Source organism: Nerophis ophidion, linkage group LG03 (assembly GCF_033978795.1).
Source record: "Nerophis ophidion isolate RoL-2023_Sa linkage group LG03, RoL_Noph_v1.0, whole genome shotgun sequence".
In the NCBI taxonomy this organism is placed as follows: Eukaryota; Metazoa; Chordata; class Actinopteri; order Syngnathiformes; family Syngnathidae; genus Nerophis; species Nerophis ophidion.
This window is the reverse complement of record NC_084613.1, coordinates 61,672,484-61,693,552: the sequence shown is the minus strand read 5'-3', so window position 1 is coordinate 61,693,552 and position 21,069 is coordinate 61,672,484. Positions and strand designations below refer to the sequence as shown.

The 21,069-nt window shown below is 39.7% G+C and overlaps 1 protein-coding gene across 1 annotated transcript in view; it reads left to right on the top strand.

Moving 5' to 3' along the window:
* LOC133549908 (F-box only protein 33) overlaps window positions 1–21,069 on the top strand; it is a 43,690-nt gene that overhangs the window by 3,703 nt on the left and 18,918 nt on the right. Inside the window, exon 2 of the mRNA XM_061895807.1 lies at window positions 10,426–10,536. Within this exon, the coding sequence (XP_061751791.1) occupies window positions 10,426–10,536 (111 nt within the window). The remainder of the gene's footprint in view (window positions 1–10,425; window positions 10,537–21,069) is intronic.

Genomic DNA, 21,069 nt, shown 5'->3' with positions numbered 1-21,069 from the left:
CCGACTATTAGGTACTGTTAAACTCACTTAAACACTAGCAACACAATAGAAAGATAAGGGATTTCCCAGAATTATCCTATTAAATGTCTCTAAAAACATATGAATCCGTCTCAATGCAATCACGTTTTTTGTTTTTTTTTCTAGTCCGTTGTTATCAATATTCTCAAACACGAATCTTTCATCCTCGCTCAAATTAATGGGGAAATTGTCGTTTTCTCGGTCCAAATAGCTGTTTTTGTTGGAGGCTCCCATTAAAATCAATGTGAATATGTGAGGAGCCATCAACATGTGACGTCATCGTCTGCGACTTCCGGTAGAGGCAGGGCTTTTCTCTTAGCACCGAAAGTTGCAAACTTTATCGTGGATGTTCTCTACTAAATCCTTTCAGCAAAAATATGGCAATATCGCGAAATGATCAAGTATGACACATAGAATGGACCAGCTATCCCCGTTTAAATAAGAAAATCTAATTTCAGTAGGCCTTTAAGATTAGACGGTAGTATCTTGTGTACTCGGATAATCAACTTTTACTTTGAAAATAATTTTTTGTCTTGAAAATCAACTTTTACCTTGAAAATAATTTTTTGTCTCGAAAATCACCTTTTACCATTGCAAGATGCTTCGTTGTCGTCCTTTTTCCATAAAAATAACATTAATAATAATAGATAGGTAAATCTTTTCTATACACCCAAAACGCTTCGGAATATCAGAGCCATTAGAGGCGGCACATGGACCAAACCGGTGAAATAAGGTGTTCTACCAACGGGTTCTAGGATTACCGCCACGACAGACGCCAACTAAGGTATGAAAATATATTGAGAAAACTTAACCCTTTTGAATAGTTTTTACCTCCGATTCTCACGGTTTGTTGAGTTAACTCTGGATTGATACGTGGACATGACAAAGAAGGTGTTTGATACCTCGAAGAGTTTACATGTTGTGTTTTTTGTTCAATCCCAGAAAGACTGCGATTTAAAGTTTAATCCTGGCTTTGTAGATAAACTGAGAACACTTCTAAACTCATTGTGTTTTTGAAACTGCACCAATTTCCTCAGAATTTTCAAAAAACTTGAAGTGTTTTTTCCAGAGGATTATTTGTGATTAGTACGTTTTCACAATGTGTTTGTTCTATTTTTTGGCCGAAGTAAAACAAAGTAAACAACCTGGAGTTGTCTTTATTTTGAAGTTATCATGTCATGATTTTGCCATTCCGACCCACTTGGGAATGGATTTTCCTCCATGCGGCCCCTGAGCTAAAATGAGTTTGGCACCCCTGGCTTAGTGCATTGTTTTGTGAAGCCTCCCTAAACTGGATTTGTCACTGGAGGTGGGTAAATCGATCCACATGTCGACATCATGGAATCTAGGGCGATGTCCGAATCGAAATGATACTAGCGCAGGGGTGTCAAACTCATATTTACCTCAGGAGCCTAGTGGAGGAAAATCTATTTCAAAGTGGGCCGGAATGGTAAAATCAGGGCATGATAACTTAAAAATAAATACAACTCCAGGTTGTCATTTTTGTTTTACTTTGGACGAAAATAGAATAAGCACAATCAGAAAACGTGCAAATCCCAAATAATCTTCTAGACAAAATTGTAACCTGACTCTTGCCAGATCCTTGTAGTTCGCTGAGCTCCACACACGGATCTGGGATCGAGGGCAAAGCAAACTTCTTCAAAATAGCAAAAAATAATGAACCAATCAGGATCGCCAAACGGGATCTCATAGATGTGACATAGCACCGACGCGACTGTTTGATTCAAACAACAATGGCGGCACACAGCGAGGAGTCATATGCTGACTGTATCTGCTATTGCAACTAAGCATATTCGACATGGTCTCTCCCGAACGTTCAAGAATTTCAAACCAAGTTCTGTTAGACATTCGTTTATGCTTTTTTCATTGGCGACTAATATTTTTTTTGCTGTTCCAAATGAAGCCTTTTATTGGCATATTTTCTTTGCACAAACGACATTGATGGTCTAGTGACATTGTTGCGTTGTTTCAGTAAAAGTTCTGTAAGTTTTCGCTCTGTCATTATCCAATATGTTGGCTGTTCTGTTTTAGATTTCCCAGCGTCGCTCTCACCAGCGTCACGGGTTGATTTCGATGTAAGTTGTTGAAGTAGCACGTCATTCAAGATAACGGACAAGTGGTTTATCCAATCACATACAATGATTTTTTTTTTTTTACAAGGCCCCGCCTTCTGAAATAAATCTCCTATTGAGAAGTCCCAGATCATTGTGTGGAGCTCAGCGAACTACAAGGATCTGGCGAGAGTCAGGTTAAGGAAATTGGTGCCACTTCAAAAACACAATGAGTTTAGACTTTGTCTCAGTGTATCTAAAAAGCCAGGATTACATTTTAAGTCACAGTCTTTCTGGGATTGAACAAAAAAACAAAGTGTAAACTCTTCGAGGTATCAAATACCTCCTTGGTCATGTCTACGTATCAATCCAATGCTAACTCAACAAATCGTAAGAAACCGAGGTAAAAACTATTCAAAAGGGTTATGTTCACTTTTCTCGTGTTTGACAGAGACATTTTGGAGCAACAAAGGTGCCAAATGGCGATGAGTTAGAAGGAGAACCCATAAAACAGTAGGTTTTAAGTTTCATGTACTGGGTCGAGGAAGAGGAGCCACAGTCACCCTTTACTGTGTACCTTTTGCTTGGCCCTGGTATAAACCGTTTGCTTGCCTAACAGAATTGCTATTGTGACATCCAGTGGACACATTTAGAACAGCAGTTTCTTTCGTTAAAAAAAAAACAAAACAGCTAATTTTTATACTCGGCAAACTCATGGCCCGTGGGCCGTAGGTTTGACACCCCTGTACTAGCGTGATATTTTTTGTCATTTTCTATATTTACTTTGACAAAATTGCAAGTTTTTGCAAAGAGTCAAAGGTTTTGAAGGAGACAAAAGCGCTTTTGCTTTTGTATACTTATGTTCCTCTCTACACTGTGTTTCAAATACTGCCATATTTACCTCTGCAGATTTCTTTCAAAGTGTATTCTGCAGTATTTTGGTCCTACATTGAGCATTTTAAATCATACAATGACCAAATGAAATATAAATACCAAATTACAGTATTATTGCCCATTAGAGGAGACCAAACCAATCAGTATTGTGGCCAAGGCTCAGCATCACTATATTGCATTGAAATAGTGTAAAGGTGGCTTAAGGGTTATTTCATGTCTAGAGGGTTATCTTAATGTTGAAAAACGGTCTTAAAAAGTTCAGGTTGCAATCATTTTTTATGCTTTAGCTATGAAAATACTTGATTTATAATTATTGATTTCCACTTCACGAAAATGCATTTATCAGGGTCATGTCCAGAAGCAAATTACAACATTAAATGAAGGGACAGCTGTACAGTATTGCTGGTTTTGTTTTTGCTCAGGCGATTGAATGTAATAATTGGAATCTTTTTTATCTGGTTGATATTATAATAAAACACCTGTAGATTGATTCTGATTTGAGTATTTAGTTTTTTTGGTCAAAGCACCTGGCATCTAGAAAGACAAACAAGGAACAAAACACCTGGCATGATCAACAAATTAAAGGCAAAATCATCAAACGATCCTTCAAAGATGTCCAAGTACAAAGTATCTACAATACTGGTCCTGTATTTACTTGGTGTTGGGTTGATATCAAAATTTGCAGTATCGCCCGCCTTGAGTGGCCACAGAAAGCTTTGTTGGCATGAATTGCTGATATCAGGAATGCCGAACGTACAGTGTGTGTGTGTGTTTGTGTGTGTGTGTGTGTGTGTATGCGCGCACGTTCAGCTCTGCTTTGTCAAACCATATTAGTACTGAGTTGGAGCTCTAATAACAAAACCTGTGTGCTGTTTGAATTCCGTCTTTTCACACACCTGCAGAGTTAGCCGTTCTGCGAATTACCTTTCTAGAACTTTTTGTATAGCACATTCCTCTTACCCTTTGTGTTGGAGTCACTGTTTTAAAGCCCATATCAATGGTTTTAGTGAGGAGCTCGTTTTGAATGAATATCAGCTACAGTAATTTCTGGTAAAAAGTGCTGTGAAAATAAATTTTTAAATTAGATTTGGCTTAATTACGGGTGATGACATTTTAGGAGTATGCCAGAAAACAAAAAAAAAAGTGTTTTGATAGCTTAGACTTTAAGTATATGTCGAGTTTTTGTTTTATTATGTAACCTTTATGCCAGGGGTATCCGAATTACTGCCTGCATCACAAATTAGATAAGAATTCTGGCCCGCGTTGTGTCAAGTTAAATTTTAGTTACCTGTAAGCCTAATTGCTGCATACAGTATCTGTCGATAATTTTAGCAAATTTGGTGGGCGACTATGAGTTTTATTTTGAAGTGTACTGAGCTCAGTATTAATTTACATGACCCAATCTGAATAGCCTATACCAATTATGGTGCATTTCAACCATCACCAACACAGATATGTAACACACGGTCAACATAACACACATTAGGCTCATTTAACTCTGTGAACATTATAAAACATGTTCAAGCATCATGCATAATTCAAAAAATATTCCCATATAAATCAACTAAAATACACTATGGGTAATATGCAAAACATTCTCTCCACACTTTGCTATGTTAATATACAGTATCTGATTGATTACAAAACTTTAAGAAGGTAGTCACGGAAATAAACAAGGTAGGAGTCAAACTTTCACATATCCTTCATATTCAATGTTTTATCACTTATACCCCATATTGCACTGTCGTCACGTTCTGATGTGGGGGTAGTGGATGAATGTTGAAGTTTAACTAATATTATGTTGTTGTTCAGTTGGTTATAGCTTCCTTAAATCAATGTAAACTGTCTCTGATCATTTCCTGATAATATTGTGAATCCTACATTATTTAGTTGTGTACAAATGATTGGTATGACAGCGTAATATTATTGGTTATTGGTCATAACACTCCCACATAGAGCTTTATCGCAGGTTGTACTGTATTTTTAGATGTTTGCAAACTTCCCTCTTCACATTGGTTTGAAATGAGTATGAATACTTAAATCATTGCTATCCTCGATTACGTGTAGAAACAGTTGTGTAAACGTGATCATCACACAGGTGCTCTAAATGAGACATCACACTGAGGGCCTGATTTACTAAAGGTTTGCTTTTACTAAAACACATACAAACTTGGTAGCACACACAAAGCGTATCTACTAAACGTGTGCAAAGTTGATTGCGTCTATCAAGTGGGCATAAAAATGCATGCAATCCATTTTGTGTCTGTGTCTTCATTAATACGCAAAATATATGCTGATCATCAAATCACCCACAAGACTGGGAGGCGAAAATGCATATGTAATTATTTAGCACGTGCAATGTGATTCATCAACACTCAGTGCTGTTTTGCAAGCACTATTTGCCATTTTATTTAGCACGTGTTAGAAGGATTTACAAACTGACAGTTCAAAACATGGCTGCAGTATCAGTGCTTGTGCTGCAGAGACAGACAATGGACAAACCGGAATCCTCCGTCCTACGTGTGTGTGTCAAAATTTTGGACGGTAGATATAATAAATATTAGACATACTGATTATTCAGCCACTGTACGTCCTTTTATAATTTTATAACTGCTAGAGGACCTACAGGATGATTAAAACTCAATTCAATTGATGAGTTCTGGTGTCTTTAGTATTTTTTAATTATGTTGTTTTTTTATGTGTTTTTTTACACACAATATATAATACTAAATGAAAAAAACTCCTACTTGAAGTATGCATTCTTTCATTTTGAGGGAAGTACAAACCCCGTTTCCAGATGAGTTGGGAAATTGTGTTGGGTGTAAATATAAACGAAATACAATGATTTGCAAATCCTTTTCAACCCATATTCAGTTGAATATGCTACAAAGACAACATATTTGATGTTCAAACTGATTAAACTTTTTTTTTTTTCAAATAATCCTTAACTTTAGAATTTGGTGCCAACAACACGTGACAAAGAAGTTGGGAAATGTGGCAATAAATACTGATAAAGTTGAGGAATGCTCATCAAACACTTATTCGGAAAATCCCACAGGTGTGCAGGCTAATTGGGAACAGGTGGGTGCCACGATTGAGTATAAAAACAGCTTCCCAAAAAATGCTCAGTCTTTCACAAGTAAGAATGGGGCGAGGTACACCCATTTGTCCACAACTGCGTGAGAAAATAGTCAAACAACGTTTCTCAAAGTGCAATCGCAAGAAATTTAGGGATTTCAACATCACCGGTCCATAATATCATCAAAAGGTTCAGAGAATCTGGAGAAATCACTCAACGTAAGCGGCATAGCTGGACACCAACATTGAATGACCGTGTTCTTCGATCCCTCAGACGGCACTGTATCAAAAACCAACATCATTGTGTAAAGGATATCACCACATGGGCTCAGGAACACTTCAGAAATCCATTGTCCCTAAATACAGTTCGTCGCTACATCTGTAATTGCAAGTTAAAGCTCTTCTATGCAAAGCGAAAGCCATTTATCAACAACATCCAGAAACGCTGCCGCCTTCTCTGGGCCCGAGATCATCTAAGGTGGACTGATGCAAAGTGGAAAAGTGTTCTGTGGTCTGAGTCCACATTTTAAATTGTTTTTGGAAATATTCGACATCGTGTCATCCGAACCAAAGGGGAAGCGAACCATCCAGACTGTTATCAACGCAAAGTTCAAAAGCCAGCATCTGTGATGATATGGGGTGCATTAGTGCCTAAGGCATGGGTAACTTACACATCTGTGAAGGCACCATTAATGCTGAAAGGTACATTCAGGTTTTGGAACAACATATGCTGCCATCTAAGCGCCGTCTTTTTCATGGACGCCCCTGCTTATTTCAGCAAGACAATGCCAAGCCACATTCAGCATGTGTTACAACACTGTGGCTTCGTAAAAAAAAGAGTGCGGGTACTTTCCTGGCCCGCCTGCAGTCCAGACCTGTCTCACAGTGAAAATGTGTGGCGCATTATGAAGCGTAAAATACGACTGTTGAACGTCTGAAGCTCTACATAAAACAAGAATGGGAAAGAATTCCACTTTCAAAGATTCCACAATTAGTTTCCTAAGTTCCCAAACGTTTATTGAGTGTTGTTAAAAGAAAAGGTGATGTAACACAGTTGTGAACATGCCCTTTCCCAACTACTTTGGCACGTGTTGCAGCCGTGAAATTCTAAGTTAATTATTATTTGCAAAAAAAAAAAAGTTTATGAGTTTGAACATCAAATATCTTGTCTTTGTTGTAAATTCAATTGAATATGGGTTGAAAGGATTTGCAAATCATTGTATTCCGTTTATATTTACATCCAACACAATTTCCCAACTCGTATGGAAAAGGGGTTTAAAGTGCAGCCTTCCTCCTATGCACTTTTTGTTGGGGAAAAAAGTGGTGTCAATATAGGTCCACCGCACGACTGCTTGTAAAATGCCCATAAAAAAGGGGTAAATGTCTCTGGCACAATTCTGCAGGTAGAAGCATTATAACATAAATGTGTTGTAAATGAGTGTGTCTCTGTGGTGATGCGTGAAAAACACACAAAATCCTGTATTTAAATAATGCGGTCTGCTGCACTTTACAATTGCATGCACAGTCTTAGTAAATCACTTTGAACAAGACCACTAACTGCCTGTATTCTGACACGTGACTTCCTATCGGAAGTAAAAAAACAAAAAACAAAGCGGTGGTCAACTAAGCCAAAATGGCTGTTGTGCAGCGAGCAGAGTGCACACTCTCTGAGTATGCAAGGGGCCTACATTTCCCTGATAGATACGAGCAAAAAATCCAACCATGAATTGTAATAGATCCATATATTTTATCAAAAAAGTTTGTCGAGTGAAATCAAGGATTGTCCGTCACTGGAGTTCCCAGACATATTAAATGATTTTGTGCTCCAACGTCATTCTACATGACAAAACGGATGAAAACTTGGAAAAACAGACAGGGGATGACAGGAGTTGCAAAACAATCCATCCATACATCCATCTTCTTCCGCTTATCCGAGGTCGGGTCGCGGGGGCAGCAGCCTAAGCAGGGAAGCGCCGACTTCCCTCTCCCCAGCCACATCGTCTAGCTCTTCCCGGGGGATCCCGAGGCGTTCCCAGGCCAGCCGGGAGACATAGTCTTCCCAACGTGTCCTGGGTCTTCCCCGTGGCCTCCCACCGGTTGGACGTGCCCTAAACACCTCCCTCGGGAGGCGTTCGGGTGGCATCCTGACCAGATGCCCGAACCACCTTATCTGGCTCCTCTCGATGTGGAGGAGCAGCGGCTTTACTTTGAGTTCCTCCCGGATGGCAGAGCTTCTCACCCTATCTCTAAATGAGAGCCCCGCCACATGGCGGAGGAAACTCATTTCGACCGCTTGTACCCGTGATCTTATCCTTTCGGTCATGCCCCAAAGCTCATGACCATAGGTGAGGATGGGAACGTAGATCGACCGGTAAATTGAGAGCTTTGCCTTCCGGCTCAGCTCCTTCTTCACCACAACGGATCGGTACAACGTCCGCATTACTGAAGACGCCGCACCGATCCGCCTGTCGATCTCACGATCCACTCCTCCCCCACTCGTGAACAAGACTACTCGGTACTTGAACTCCTCCACTTGGGGCAGGGTCTCCTCCCCAACCCGGAGATGGCACTCCACCCTTTTCGGGAGAGAACCATGGACTCGGATTTGGAGGTGCTGATTCTCATTCCGGCCGCTTCACACTCGGCTGCGAACCGATCCAGTGAGTTGCAAAACAATAACAGTGCAATACTATTTCATATCATGGTCACTACTGCCTAGTTTCTATTGTTATATTCTTATTTTATTGTTATAGTTTTATCTTCATTGTTGCTTTTTATTTTTATTGTAATTTTCCATTTTGTTTCCATTTATACCCCCATTATTAACTTTTTACTTTTCAAATTCGATCTCAATTCTGTACACTGCTGCTGGAATTTTAATTTTCCTGATGGAACTCTCCTGAAGGAATCAATAAAGTTCTACCTACCTATCTATCCATCCATCCATCCATCCATCTATCTATCTATCTATCCATCCATCCATCCATCTAACTTTGTATGTGGCTCCGTCAAAGAAATTGGAATCAAAACTCTCACGGATAAATATGCATAGTTTTTTCTCGGGTAAAGTTGCATTTCATAATTCAACTTTTTGAACTTGAGACGGACTTGTCCATGTAAACAGAGACGGCTAGCACTGACAGCTAGCAACTGTATATTTATTTAACAAACTAATAATTACTGATATCCGATTTTGGTCTTGTTATCATATGTACTCTGACACATTTGTGTACAAAATAAACCAAAGGGCAGACATAGAAGTACATTTCCTGACAAAGTATAATTGACTCTGACTTTCTTAATACAAATAATATCAAAATAATACCTAAATGGGAAATACTAAACAAGTGAAGTATATTGAAAATATATGAAACACACCTTTAACGAAGTCAAGTGGTCACTGAAAACTTGTGCGTTCTTCGACTCTGCTCCCTAGTACTGGAGTGCATGCCACTTTTGTTGGCTTTTGTAAATCTTGCACTCTTCCGCCCTTTATGACCTCTCGAGGAACTATGTAGAAACGTTTATCCTTTTCACGATTTGAACGGTTTGTACCGCCTAAAACAACGCAAGCATAGGGTCATTTTTCTTCGAGATGCTAAATTGCATCTAGTACCCATTGAAAACAGACACTACTTGACCACCACGCATAGGCCATGAACAGGATGTGAGCTGGACATGATGTCATTACAATCCGGACAATAGTACACACAATTTTATAAATAGCACACGCTAATTATCACATAGTATTTTGATCTTATTAAATTGGGCTGAGAGTTGGAATAAATAATAAAAAAAAAAAAAGAGTGGAGTCAGTGTAGTGATTTCAATATCAAATTTGTTTAGATGCTTCATTCATTTACATTACATATATAATATCTGTATAACTACACTAAATACGTGTATAAGTGTGTTTATACATGTATTTGTATGTATATATGTGCATATGTTTATGTATGTATTTATGTGTATATGTTTATGTACGTATATATAAATGTGCATTCATACCTTTGTGTGTGCATATATATATATATATATGTATATATATATATATGTGTGTGTGTGTGTATACATATGTAAATACAGTGTGTGCGTAAGTGCGTGTGTGTTTGTATATGTATGCAAATATATGAACACATATATTTTTATAGGCTATATATGTGTGTCGGCTTTCGGCCCCTGGCCAAATGGCTTTAGCCCAATGCAGCCCCCAAGTCAGAAAGTTATGCTATTGTCATTAACACAACAAAATCAATTTCCTGAATTAGCTAGGACAGTTTTAGAGGATTAGAGCCTGCATTTAATGTGCCTAACTGATGTTTTTTCTTCTTCTGTTTCATAACCTTTTCTTTTGCTCTTTCAGGAACCTTCAGAGGTTGAGTCTATATGGTGACACCTGTGCTCTCCAACAGGAGGGACTCCTGGACAGCTCCAAACTGCATCAGATTCACCAGGGCCACAACAAAATCAATGAGTAAGCCCAAACAAGCATCAAAACCAAAGTTCAAATATTTCATGAAAAACATACTAAAAAGAAGGTCTGCAGAATGAATATTGTTTTTAACGTTGATTCTATGTAAGTTAAAAGAACACATTTGTTTTGACTCAAGTGCAATAAGGTAAGTATTAGAAATGTCTCGATTCCAATCGGCGGCTGGTGTTTGCCTTTTTTACTTATGGTGATCTTTACCGCAGTGGTGTCCCAGTGTTTACATGGCTAAAGATCGTACTCACATGAAAGATTAATTTAAAAGGGATGCACGCTCAGGAAGACATAATTATATTTCCACATTCCTCCTTACACACCTGCAGAAGGTGCATTAATTCCAGAAGGGTTCTTGTCTTGTGTCTCCTTCTCAGACAGTAAGCACACCTTCTTACATCCGTCACATACTGTCACGTCATACGTCACATACGTATACGCCCTCGCGGAGCAGAGAGATAGCATACTGGGTAACGTTAGCTGTGATGCTAGCGAAGCCGTGCGAGTGGTAATACGAGAGAAAGAAGGTGTGGATCTCATAACAAATGAAGGAAGAATTAATTCCCAAGAAAAACAGTAGGGGGTCCGTCGTCTGGCGGTGGTTCGGCTTCAAGCGGGAAGATGTCGAATAGACAACTTTAATTTGTGAAGTGTGGGGCACAAGCGTTGCTACCAAAATTAACATTACTGCTAATATGTAGCATCATTTGAAAAGCCAACTGCTAATAACTGTTTAATAGATACAGTTTTGGTCAATTGACTTAGTTGTGATTTCCTTCTCTGCATGAAAGTTTGAAATGAGTATATATTAATACAGTATGAACAAGAATGTTTTAATGTAGACACAGAATCATCATGCTGCTGTGAATATGTGTATCAAGTGTTAATTCAAGGCTAAGGCAAAATATCGAGATATATATTGTGTATCGCGATATGGACTAAAAATATCGAGATATTAAAAAAAGGCCATACTGCCCAGCCCTAATCGATACAGATGTTGATACTATTTATATTTGATATAATGATATTGTATAAACTAGGGATTGATGATATAACATATAAAACAAATAAAGGGGGACCTGCCCTCTTTTGTAATTTTGTTCACAATCATTATGAGGGACAAGAAGACAAAAGTTTTTTATTTTTATTTCGCTTTCTAACACGAAAATCGGCCCCTTCTAGGAGGCTAGCAATGCAGTTAATGGGAGCAATCATCTGTACCTCTAAATCACTTTAATAATGCATTTAAAAACTGACAACAATAATTAATTTACCTTCTGTAACCTGTATAATAACCAAGCTGGAGCGATATTGTTATTGTAAGGGTGAACACGGAGGAAATATTTTTCAAGCGTATTAACACATCGGCATTCCACGGTATTAGCTCTAAAAGCAAACTACAGCGAGAGATAAAATGGCTTCTGCATCAGCACCCGAATCATGCTTGAATTTGCAATAAACAAACACAATGCGATAGGACAATAACCTGTACTGACTGAAAAACATGAGCAATAGTATTACAGTATTTTTAAGCCTTATTGACTCTTTTAATCTGACAGTTTGTGTCTGGCCCCACACACGGACGTGGTCACACGCTTGATCTTGTCCTTTCATATGGTCTACCTTTGTCCAACTTGAAAATTTGTGACAATGTTCTTTCAGACCATATGACTGTGATATTTGAGGCCAGTTTTTATCGCTTGACAGTTAAAACGCATGTTCCTGCGCGTCACTGCTGGTCAGTTTTTTATTGCTTTTAAAAATTTTTTTTACCCTCTAGCAGTTTTTTCTGACACTGAGAAACTCAGTGCATTGTTTCAATCCACCTGTCGGTCAGCCTTGGACCTGGTGGCGCCTTTAAAAATCAAAAAGGCTCAAATTAAATCAGAACCTGGTTTAATGATAGAACCCTTGCCATCAGACGTGAGTGCCGCAAAGCTGAATGCAGGTGGAAAAAGGACACGCTTCAGGTGTCACTCCAGATTTTAAAGGACTGTTGGCATCGATATCAGAATACAGTAAAGAGAACATTAGGCAAGCGTAATTTCCTCAAATAGTCTTGATCCTCGTGTTTTATTCAAAACGATTGACTCTGGTCTTAATGCCCCTCAGCCTACATGTTTGGAACCCTCCTGAATTTTGCAATGCATTTTCAGAGTATTTTATTGATAAGGTTGCCACGACAATGGCTCTCATTTCTGTTCCGACCTCTGACCCTTCTGTCCTTTTTCACTACTTTGCTGTTTTTAATCAGTTTGAGCAAGTGACTCTGCCGCAGTTACAGGACTTAATTAGTCATATGAAGCCCTCAGGTTCCACCCATGATGCTGTCCCTCCTACATTTATTAGATAAATTTTTTCCTGCATAGGGAAGCCAGTCTGTCTTGTAGTGTGGTTCCTACCAGTTTTAAACACGCCGTAGTTCAACCACTTTTAAAGAAACCTGGTCTGGACAGTTCTGTTTTAGCCAATTTTAGATCCATTTCTAAGTAGCCTTTCCTCTCAAAGATCTCGGAGAAGATTGTTTTTACCCAGTTAAACCCTTTTTTTTAGAGGACTATGATATTTTAGAAGTCTTTCAGTCTGGGTGTAAAACCCCCCATAGTACAGAGTCGGCAATATTAGGGGTTTGTAATGACATCCTCGGAGCATATGATTTTTAGTTTTAATCGATGTAACAGCAGCATTTGATTCGGTGGACCAGATTATCTTAGTTAGCTGCATACAGCTGAAGGTGGGCATCTGTGCCACTGCTTTGAGTTGGTTGAAATTATATTTAACAAATGGAACCTTCTCTGCTGGTTAAAGTTAAAGTACCAATGATTGTCACACACACACTAGGTGTGGCGAAATTTGTCCTCTGCATTTGACTCATCCCCTTGTTCACCCCTGGGAGGTAAGGGGAGCTGCGCCAGGGAATCGTTTCTGGTGATTTAACCCCCAATTCCAACCCTTGATGCTGAATGCCAATCAGGGAGGTAATGGGTCCCATTTTCATAGTCTTTGGTATGACTCGGCCGGTTTCTGAATCCTCCATTGCTCCCTTGACATGTGGGGTGCCACAGGGCTAAGTTTTAGGACCACTGCTGTTTTCTCTTTATTTACTTACCCTGGGCTCAATATTAAGAAAGCATTACGTTTTTTTTCATCGCTATGCCGATTACACACAAATGTATTTTCCGTTAAAGAGAAATCATGCCTCTTCAATGCAGTCACTACTGGCTTGTATTGATGATATCAAGGCCCGGATGGACCTAAATTTCAATGATAAGCTGACTGGAGTAATTTACACATCTGTGAAGGCCCTGGTCGTACCTGTGAGCACCCCCGCCCCCTGTTGACTTTGGCCCCTTGGCTTTGCACGTTAAGCCCATGGTTACCAACCTGGGCTTTCATATTGATAGTCATTTTAAATTGGACCGTCAGATTGGAACAGTGGGGAAAGCCATTTTATTTCATTTACGTCAGCTGGCCAAGGTTAAAAACCTTCTTTCCAGGCAACCATTTGAGACAATAATCCATGCCTTTATCACATCTCGGCTGGATTACTGTAACTCTTTGTATTTTGGAATCAGTCACTCCCACGTCTGCAGCTGGTCCAAAATGCAGCTGCCCGACTTTTAACAAGCACAATCAAAAGAGAGCACATTACTCCTGTTTTAACCTTCCTTCACTGACTGTATGTGTCTTTTAGAGTCTATTTTAAAAGTATGTTATTTGTTTCTAAATCCTTACATGGTCTTGCTCCACCTTTCTTCTCTGAACTGCTCCACCTCTATGCCCCGACCCCGGTCCCTCAGGTCAGCTGCTCATGGAGGTACTGAAATCAAAGTGCAAGCTCAGAGGGGACAGGGCCTTCTCTGTTGTGGGTCCCAAACTCTGGAACGATCTCCTTCTCCATGTGAGACAAGCACCTTCTTTGGATACTTTTAAGACTCTTCTTAAAACCCATACGAGAGAGAGAGAATAATACGAGAGAGAGAAATGTGCCAATCTGGTAGCAAATGAAGGAATAATTAATTCCCAGGAAAAACGGCGGTGGTTTGGCTTCAAGCGGAAATATGTTGAACAGATATATGTAGTATGTAGAGCATGCGGCAAAAGCGTTGCTACAAAAATTAGCAGCACTGCTAATTTGTAGCATCATTTGGAAAGTCTAGAGAATGGGGAGTGCTTGAAACTCTGCATGTCAACATCTCCGGCCGGTGCCACACTATCATAATGCCGAAGCAACCATTTCCACATCTACACCGTATGAAAAAAATAGTCAACAACAGAAGGAGATAACGTCCGCAGTAACCTACCACATACCGAAGGATATACACTATTTGATTTCCTATTATGTGTGATATCATGCAAAAAAATGCACTTTATTTGTTTTAAACTATTGTTGTAGCGTTATGTACACAAAGTACAGTTTAATTTAGTGTTGTTTTGAAATGTCATCTAAGTGACATCATGCACAAAAGTGCACTAATAGCTTGTTTTAAAATGTCTCTGACAATCTTGCACTTTCTGTTTTGGAAATTACATGAATGTTTGTGCCACGGATTAATAACTGTTTAATAAATGCAGTTTTGGTAAATTGACTTAGTTGGGATTTCCCTCTCTGCATGAAAGTTTAAAATGAGCATCTATGAATGCAGTTTGAGCAATAATGTTTTAATGTAGACACATAGAGTCATCATACTGGTGTTAATTCAAGGCAATGGCAAAATATTGAGATACATATCGTGTATCGTGACATGGCCTAAAAAAATATCAAGATATTAATAAAAGGCCATATCGCCAAGCCCTACTTTGGATGTAATGAATTAATAGCCCATATTAGTTTCACATTTGAAATTGAATTGCTGACATTAGTGGACTTTTGCACAATAATCTTTTTTTTTTTTTTTTTATGTTTTACCTGTTTTTTTTTAAAGGCAAAAACTGTTGTACATCATTTAAAATCCAATCTGTTGTTACTAATTAGTATTAACACATATCTTTTATCATATTGTTTTGCTCTAGTTTTCAATTGTTGCTGCCTATGGTACAATGTAACAAAGACCGTACACATATTTGCAGCAGCTCTCCAGGGTTTTCAGTATCTAGCATGTTAGAACAAAGCTCGTACGGGAAGTCAGCAAGTCGATCTGTAACATTGGGACACGGATTGGCTTTAAAGGATGGGTCGGTCAGGCTGGTGTGTGAAGCTGGGATGGGCACGTGCCTCTGCAGCTGGAGGAGCCCCGCACAGTGGCTCCCGCTGCTGGCAGGGGTGTGGGCCACAGTGGCGCCCTTGTACTACCCCCCGCAGACTTTCTGTCCTTGAAAGAGAACCACTGTCCTCTTAATATTTGCACATTACACATTGTATATATCGCTGTCCACAGCGATTTAAAGTATGTCCACATTGCAGACATACTGCCTATGCTCCAGACAATTACGTGCGTCTTGCCCTATACCTATATCAGGGGTCGGCAACCTTTACCACTCAATGAGCCATTTTGACCCGTTTCACAAAGTAAAGAAAATAACGGGAGCCACAAGACTCTTGAAATTTATAATGAAATAACACTGTATACAGAGTTTTTTTTTTGCTTTGTGCTATGTATAAACCAGGGGTCTCAGACACGCGTCCCGCAATTACAGAGGGGTTAGTGCGTCTGCCTCACAATACGAAGTTCCTGCAGTCCTGGGTTCAAATCCAGGCTTGGGATCTTTCTGTGTGGAGTTTGCATGTTCTCCCCGTGAATGCGTGGGTTCCCTCCGGGTACTCCGGCTTCCTCCCACCTCCAAAGACATGCACCTGGGGATAGGTTGATTGGCAACACTAAATTGGCCCTAGTGTGTGAATGTGAGTGTGAATGTTGTCTGTCTATCTGTGTTGGCCCTGCGATGAGGTGGCGACTTGTCCAGGGTGTACCCTGCCTTCCGCCCGATTGTAGCTGAGATAGGCGCCAGCGCCCCCCGCGACCCCGAAAGGGAATAAGCGGTAGAAAATGGATGGATGGATGGATTTGATGTTAGTGCGGTCAGTGATTTTTATATGAATGCCCTTTATTAGCATTATGCATACAATTCCTCCCGATTTCTCCGGGAGACTCCCTGGTTACAGAGTGAGTACACCCTCGGACGTCTGCTGAGTAAAACCCAATCAACAAACATAAAGGCGTGCTACGATGACACTGTCTTTGGTGCCCTCCACATCTTGTACAAACAGTTTACCAGTCAGGTCACGTTTTGTATGTGGCTACTGCAGACCCTTGTTTGCGACTGCAAGGCATTCTTGTTCAACAGTCATACAGGTCACAATGAGGGTGCCAATTTAAACAACTTTAACACTGTTACAAATATGTGTCACACTGTGAACCCACACCAAACAAGAATGACAAATACATTTCAGTAAAACATCCGCACTGTAACACAACATAAACACAACATAAATACCCAGAATCCCATGCAACCCTGACTCTTCCAGGCTACATTATTCACCCCACTACCACCAACCCCGCCCCCTCCTGCGTCGGTTGAGGTTGGGGGGGGGCAGGGTTTGGTGGTAGCGGGGTATATAATGTAGCCTGGAATAGTCAGGGTTGCACGGGATTCTGGGTATTTATGTTGTGTTACAGTGCGGATGTTTTCCCGAAATGTGTTTGTCATTCTTGTTTGGTGTGGGTTCACAATGTGGCGCATATTAGTAAGAGTGTTAAAGTTGTTTATATCACAACCCTCAGTGTAACCTGCATGGCTGTTGAACAAGTATGCCTTGCAATCGTTTGAGGATTGTAATAGAGGTTTCAAACAATGCATGACCGGCCGGCACGCACATGGTGTTGTGTAACAGCTGACACAGTTAGAAGGTGTTAAGGGTATTGCCATCACGGCCCGCCCTCAATGTTGCTGTACGAGTGAAAATCGTAGTATGCTAACCTCAGACAATTTCAGGGTAAGGCACTCAGGTCAGGAATCTCCTGGTAAATTCGGGAAGGTCGGCAAGTTTACAGCCGTGCCACACCAGAGTGATCAAAGAGCCGCATGCGGTTCTGGAGCCTCGAGTTGCCGACCCATGACCTGTATCCTCACAATATCCTGTTTAATCGGATCAAAGTCTTCTTTTTTTTTATGTAGTCAAATTTTCTGTGCATCACTAGCCAATAGTGTGTAAATAGTAGGCTATATCTATCCATTAATACATTATATTACTTCAGTTTGTCAAAGTCTTAATTTGGTTGATCAATATTTTTTGTTATTAATCACTGTTTTACAATAATTTTATATTAAAACAGTAATACTAACCGTGGGAAGTTTTACCATGGGTTATCGTTATACCGTTTATTATTACGTCCCTATTTGTCAAAAACCTATTTCCCCCTAAAGAAAATAACACGATAACCAATCAAAACAAAATGCCTGTTGATATAAGACAATAACACTATCAACTGACATTTTAGTTAACGAAACAAACGAGACAAAAACGTTGATAGAAACGCAATCCAATCATATTTAAGTTTGTCTTGCTTGGGACAAGTTTGGAATATATCCGATTCCAGCTTTTTAACAGAGTACATGTGAATGAAAGGCGAGGAGTTAGTTACAGAGGCATCAGCAGTTTATTCATCGATCGTGACATCTACACATCCACCTTGTTACACTTCTTTAAAAAAAAGTTATTCTGTCTGCCTTGCCTCAAGGAACGGTTTATTAAACAGTAAATCTTAAGGCATGACAATGTTTAGTGTGGTCCAACTCATTTACATCATACTTGCTGCGAAAAGAGTAAGTGGATGCAGTGTTTCCTATTTATTTATTTGAGGTAGACATTTATCAACAATTGAAAGACTCCAAAGGTCTCTATTAGCAAATTGGTACTTTTTTAAAGATTTAGTCGGTCTGTCTCAAACCCTCCCTATCTGAATCAAACTCAAAGACACTTACTAGGAAATGTATTATGACTCATGTTTACATACCACAGTAAGCTGATGGATCAAGTACATTATGGTGATGCACAGGTGCACTTTTTTTTAACTTTTTTGTCACCACTGCCAGGATTCTCTGTGATTTTTGCCGTTGGTGTGTTTCTGTCTTTTGTCCAAAATGGGACCAAGTTATTTTTTTTCTTTGATCCGCCTAAAAGTGTGGCAGCACATCACAGTAGCTCCTTTGTATTCCTGTCTAAGTTTTAAGTCCTTGCATTTTGGAGCTGATCAGGATTTGCATTCAGGATTAATTTATTTTATTATTATTTTTTACAGCCTATGTTTTGTGCTCTGCAATGTCCGAACTTTATTAGTTCTAGAACAGGGTTCATAAATTGAAGCACATTTCTATGTAAACATAAATAATGGCTTCCAACCTGGACTAAAGTACATATTTTTGTCATGCCTGTAAATTAGGTTTAGGTTTGATCATGTTTATGTTTTGTTTTTGGACTCTTGTTTCCCATTTTGCACTTCATGGTTTACTTTGTTTCCATAGTCACGCATTAGTTTCCACATGGTCTCCAAGTCACGCCCCTGCCCTCAGTCCCACACCTGTTTCTCATCACCATAGCCACTATTTAAATCATTTGTTTTCTGTTCATCGGCCTGGGAACTTTGCTACTGCATGTGCTTATGCATTCTCTTTGCTGTTTGCTGCACATCCTTAATGCCCTGCTTACATGCACACACTGTCACTTGCCTTGTGGTGCACTCACAGTTTGGAATCCCAAAACTCATTAACTTTTACAGCCAGGACGGTACAATGATTTGGAATAAAAAATCAATCCACAACACTTTGTTGATTACTCACTTTGGTGTGCAGCGAAAGGGGGGCAGAATTGACAACGCTGTGGAGACTTCTTGAATGTTTAAAACCACACATCGCTTGTCCATTGGGTTTTTTAGATTAATATTGAGCTAGCAAAAATAGGAAAAATGCTGTACAAGTGCTTAAAAACTTAAAAGTAATTTAACAAAGCAAAAGACGATAGAGGAAAGCCTCTGGCCATTGTAGAGGAACGGCACAGCACTTTATTGTGTGGCTTAGAACGTAGCATATTAACACCCTGGCCGCTATTTTGTCGTTTTCAAATACCATGGGATCAGGTAAAAGTGGTATTGTTTGTTCTTTGAGGGCTGAAGAGAGGAGGGGTTGGTGGGGTTTTCTTTTTTGACCCCCAGACTGACGTACAAACTGTATAAAATGTTTTTTTTTTGTTTGGTTTTTACTAATCTGGCCTAACAGGTACCTTTATCATTGTGCAATACTAAGGTATTTTCAAATAATACAGAATAGCGCTGCCAATAGCAAGCTGGTAACTAGTACGCTAATCGATGGCTGAAATCTAGCCACGTTAATCCCTAGCAGGCAATGAGAGCGCTAATTGTTAGCTATCCTAAATGCTAACATGAATGTAATAATGTAGTAATATATTTATGTTTTAATTTTAAACCTGGCTGCAAGGTACAGTGAGTAGGGTGTCCATTCCACTACCTTTTATTAACTAATGTGTATTTAAAAACATTTCAATTTTGTGGGAAAATTGTGCTAGGAATAAAAAGAAAAATCATTTTAAAAGACAAAATCAGGGGTCACCTACCCGTCGATCGTGATCTACCAGTTGATCTTTGGGACCCTACCGTTCAATCGCGAAAATATTAGAAAAAATAATTATTACTATGACAGTAGTGACCACCCCACCCGGCGAACAGACCTGCCATCAGACAAGCATTTTGACCCCTGAACACACCCGCACGTCTCTGCCTCTCTCTCTTCAGTCTGTCATCCCGCAGCTCTCGACGACGTGCCCCCCCCCCCCGAGCACGGCCGCCCACTACACTTGTTTGCCTTGCAAACGCGGGTTTCAAGACGTGCTCAGAAATCATCGAGCTGCAACAATGCATTAAGGCTGATTGTTGCATTGCATCGGACATTTTCCAGCATCCAACATCAAACAACTCTTCCTTCAACCGCTACCATTATTCCTCACCTGCGACGGGAAACTAACATGCCAAACAATAGAGTCCGTGAACAATGCTTTTAAGTACAGATTTCGTGTTGTAAATATGCAAACGTAAACATTGACATGTGCAAAGGCGGTAATATCAGAATCAGAATCAGCTTTATTGTCATTACGCTGGGTAACAAGATTGAGGCCATTCCATACAGTGCGATGTGTGCATGCAAGAAAACTGTGTAAATATATAAAAATATAACAAATATAGAAGTGCAAAGAAAGGTGTGGAAGAGAACAGTGTACACTCTATACTCGCTGTACAATGTACACTCTGTGCGAATGTACACCCTATGCACTCTGTAAAAATGTACACTCTATACAGTGGGTGAAATGAATATATACATGAGTATCTTCATGAAAAAACAGGGTGGTTGGTGGAATGGGTTATTGCACCGAAGAGAAGGCAGTTATGAGGGTCAATGTGGCAGTCCGTTCAGGGTAATAATGGCCCTGGAGAAGAAGCTGTTCATTAGTCTGTTTGTCTTGGTTTCAATGCACCTGTAGCGCTTCCCAGAGGGCAGCAGGTGGAACAGGTCAGA